Source organism: Amphimedon queenslandica, unplaced genomic scaffold (genome assembly GCF_000090795.2).
Source record: "Amphimedon queenslandica unplaced genomic scaffold, v1.1 AMPQUscaffold_13522, whole genome shotgun sequence".
In the NCBI taxonomy this organism is placed as follows: domain Eukaryota; kingdom Metazoa; phylum Porifera; class Demospongiae; order Haplosclerida; family Niphatidae; genus Amphimedon; species Amphimedon queenslandica.
This window is the reverse complement of record NW_003546242.1, coordinates 1,442,299-1,444,444: the sequence shown is the minus strand read 5'-3', so window position 1 is coordinate 1,444,444 and position 2,146 is coordinate 1,442,299. Positions and strand designations below refer to the sequence as shown.

General features: G+C 37.1%; 1 protein-coding gene across 1 annotated transcript; it reads right to left on the bottom strand.

Moving 5' to 3' along the window:
• Positions 1-957: 957 nt before the first annotated feature.
• On the bottom strand, positions 958-1,278 carry LOC109590152 (uncharacterized mitochondrial protein AtMg00810-like). Its single transcript, XM_020006289.1, has one exon. The coding sequence runs from the start codon at positions 1,276-1,278 to the stop codon at positions 958-960; it is 321 nt and encodes a 106-aa protein (XP_019861848.1).
• Positions 1,279-2,146: the final 868 nt, after the last annotated feature.

Below are 2,146 nucleotides of genomic sequence, written 5' to 3'. Positions count from 1 at the left end.
AAGGTCAAAGTTCAACTCCCAGTACTTGCAGTGCTGGAGTGCTCTAAGTCCAATAGAGCTATGGGAGAGAAATCTCCCATAGCTCTATACAGGATTTAGTATGGACGAGAGTTCTCGAAATCCCATAGAGTACTAAGAGTGCCTTCACAGTACTTTGAGGCAGATAGAGACTCTGTGTTTTCTTTGATCTCAATGTCAACCATGCTACAAATATAGTATAATATATGTGGTCAGTCTGTGCATGTAACATAACTAGAGATAATTAAGAAAACCACAATAGATTAATATAAGATGTATGCACAGCAATAGTAATAAGCACTAAATTATACATCTTCCACAATCCCTCTCAATTAATGTCTTGTTAAGTGCCTTTACACTCGTCATTTTCCTTAACATTTTGAACTGATTTCCATGTAGTTCTTTCGTCATCATGTCAACTATCATATTGTCGGTTTTGCAATACTAAACGTTCAATATACGATTCATCACTTGATCCCTGATGTAATGTTACTTTATGTCAATATGTTTTTTTTGACCATGACACTGAGGGTTTTTCAAGAGACAAATTGATGACTGATTGTCCTAAAAAAAGGGTCATTTGTGGTGACTCCCTCTCAATCTCAGATAACAGCTGACGAATCAAAACTGCTTCCTGAGCTGTTGAAGAAAGAGCCATATACTCCACCTCTGATGCAAAAAGAGTAACACTATTCTGTTTATAACTTCTACTAACAAGTGCTCCTCCAACTAGAAAACCATATCTGGAGGTTGATCTTCAATCATCAAGATCTCCACCCCAGTCTGAGTTAGAGTACCCTAGACATTTCAGTGATTCCTCTCTTGTATAGAGTAGGTCATTGATATCTGAAAATGTGCTTGACAAATTTTCAGTGCTGTTCAGTAGGATTTGAAGTGTACTTAGCGACATTGTTTTTGTCTGGTTCGAGTTGCTAGAAACTAAAGTTTTCCAACTGCTGATTGATATTTCTCAGGGTCAAATAGTGTAGACTCATCTGTAGCTGTACTGAGGCTAATACTCGGATTAACTGGTGATCTGACTGATTTAGAATCAGACATTGAAAATTGATGTAATATAGTCTCTGCATAAGATGTCTGACCTATCCACACCATTCCTTTATCTAGATCTTGTACTTTCACCTCTAGAAAGTATTCTACCGGTCCCATATCTTTGACATTGAACTGACTTCTTAACTGATCTTTAGATTCAGTTATTTGTTTAGTAGATTTTCCAGCTAATAGTATGTCATTCACATACATAGTCTGGGTTTGCCCCTTCTGCTGCGAGGGAAGGGTCTGGTGACACTGCTACAGAAAATTTGGCCTTCAGCAGCACTTTGAGCATTCTAATCAAATTGCTGCATGCACATGGCAGCTAATGAGTCACATGACAATAGTGTGACAGAGGCGTGTACCCATGCGAGAAAGACGGCTGCTGTTTCTAGGAATGTCATTGATTATGCTATTAAAGCTGGAACATCTTTAGGATACCAGGAGCTTAAGGAAGATCAAGCACGAGTTATAAGATCTTTTGTTGAGGGGAATGACGTTTTTGCTTGTTTACCAACTGGTTTTCGTAAGTCACTTTGTTACTTCAGCCTCCCTGTCCTCTGACTTGCTACATGAACACACTTCACCCACATCTGCTATAATAAAGATTAGCCCCCTACAAGCATTGATGATGGATCAAGTGGTTTCTCTAAAGAAGAAAGGAATCAAGGCAATTACAGTGATTGTTCTCAGTGATGATGATTAAGTGTCCAAAAAGGAATCTATTGTAACTGGCAATGTACAAGTTATACTTACGACAACAGAAGTTTTACGTACAGACAAGAACTGGATTGACATATTCCAAAGTCCCTCACTTTGTGAAAGATTGGTAACTGTAGGAATTGATGAGGTTTATATACTTAAGGAAATAACGGTAAATTATGTCAAATGTTATTTTATCAATATTTAAAAAATTTTTATAGGGGTAATAATTTCAGAAACGAATTTAGAAAGCTTGGTGACTATTGGAAATTTTTTTCCTACCAAATTAAGATCTAGGGCTTTTACAGCTACAGCATCTTTTTTGACTAGAAAATATGTCATAAAAGTATTGGGCATGCATAAACCATCTCATATT

Bases quoted from the DNA above. Each gene is read 5' to 3' on its own strand.
- LOC109590152 (XM_020006289.1), bottom strand. From the start codon at position 1,278: ATGTATGTGAATGACATACTATTAGCTGGAAAATCTACTAAACAAATA.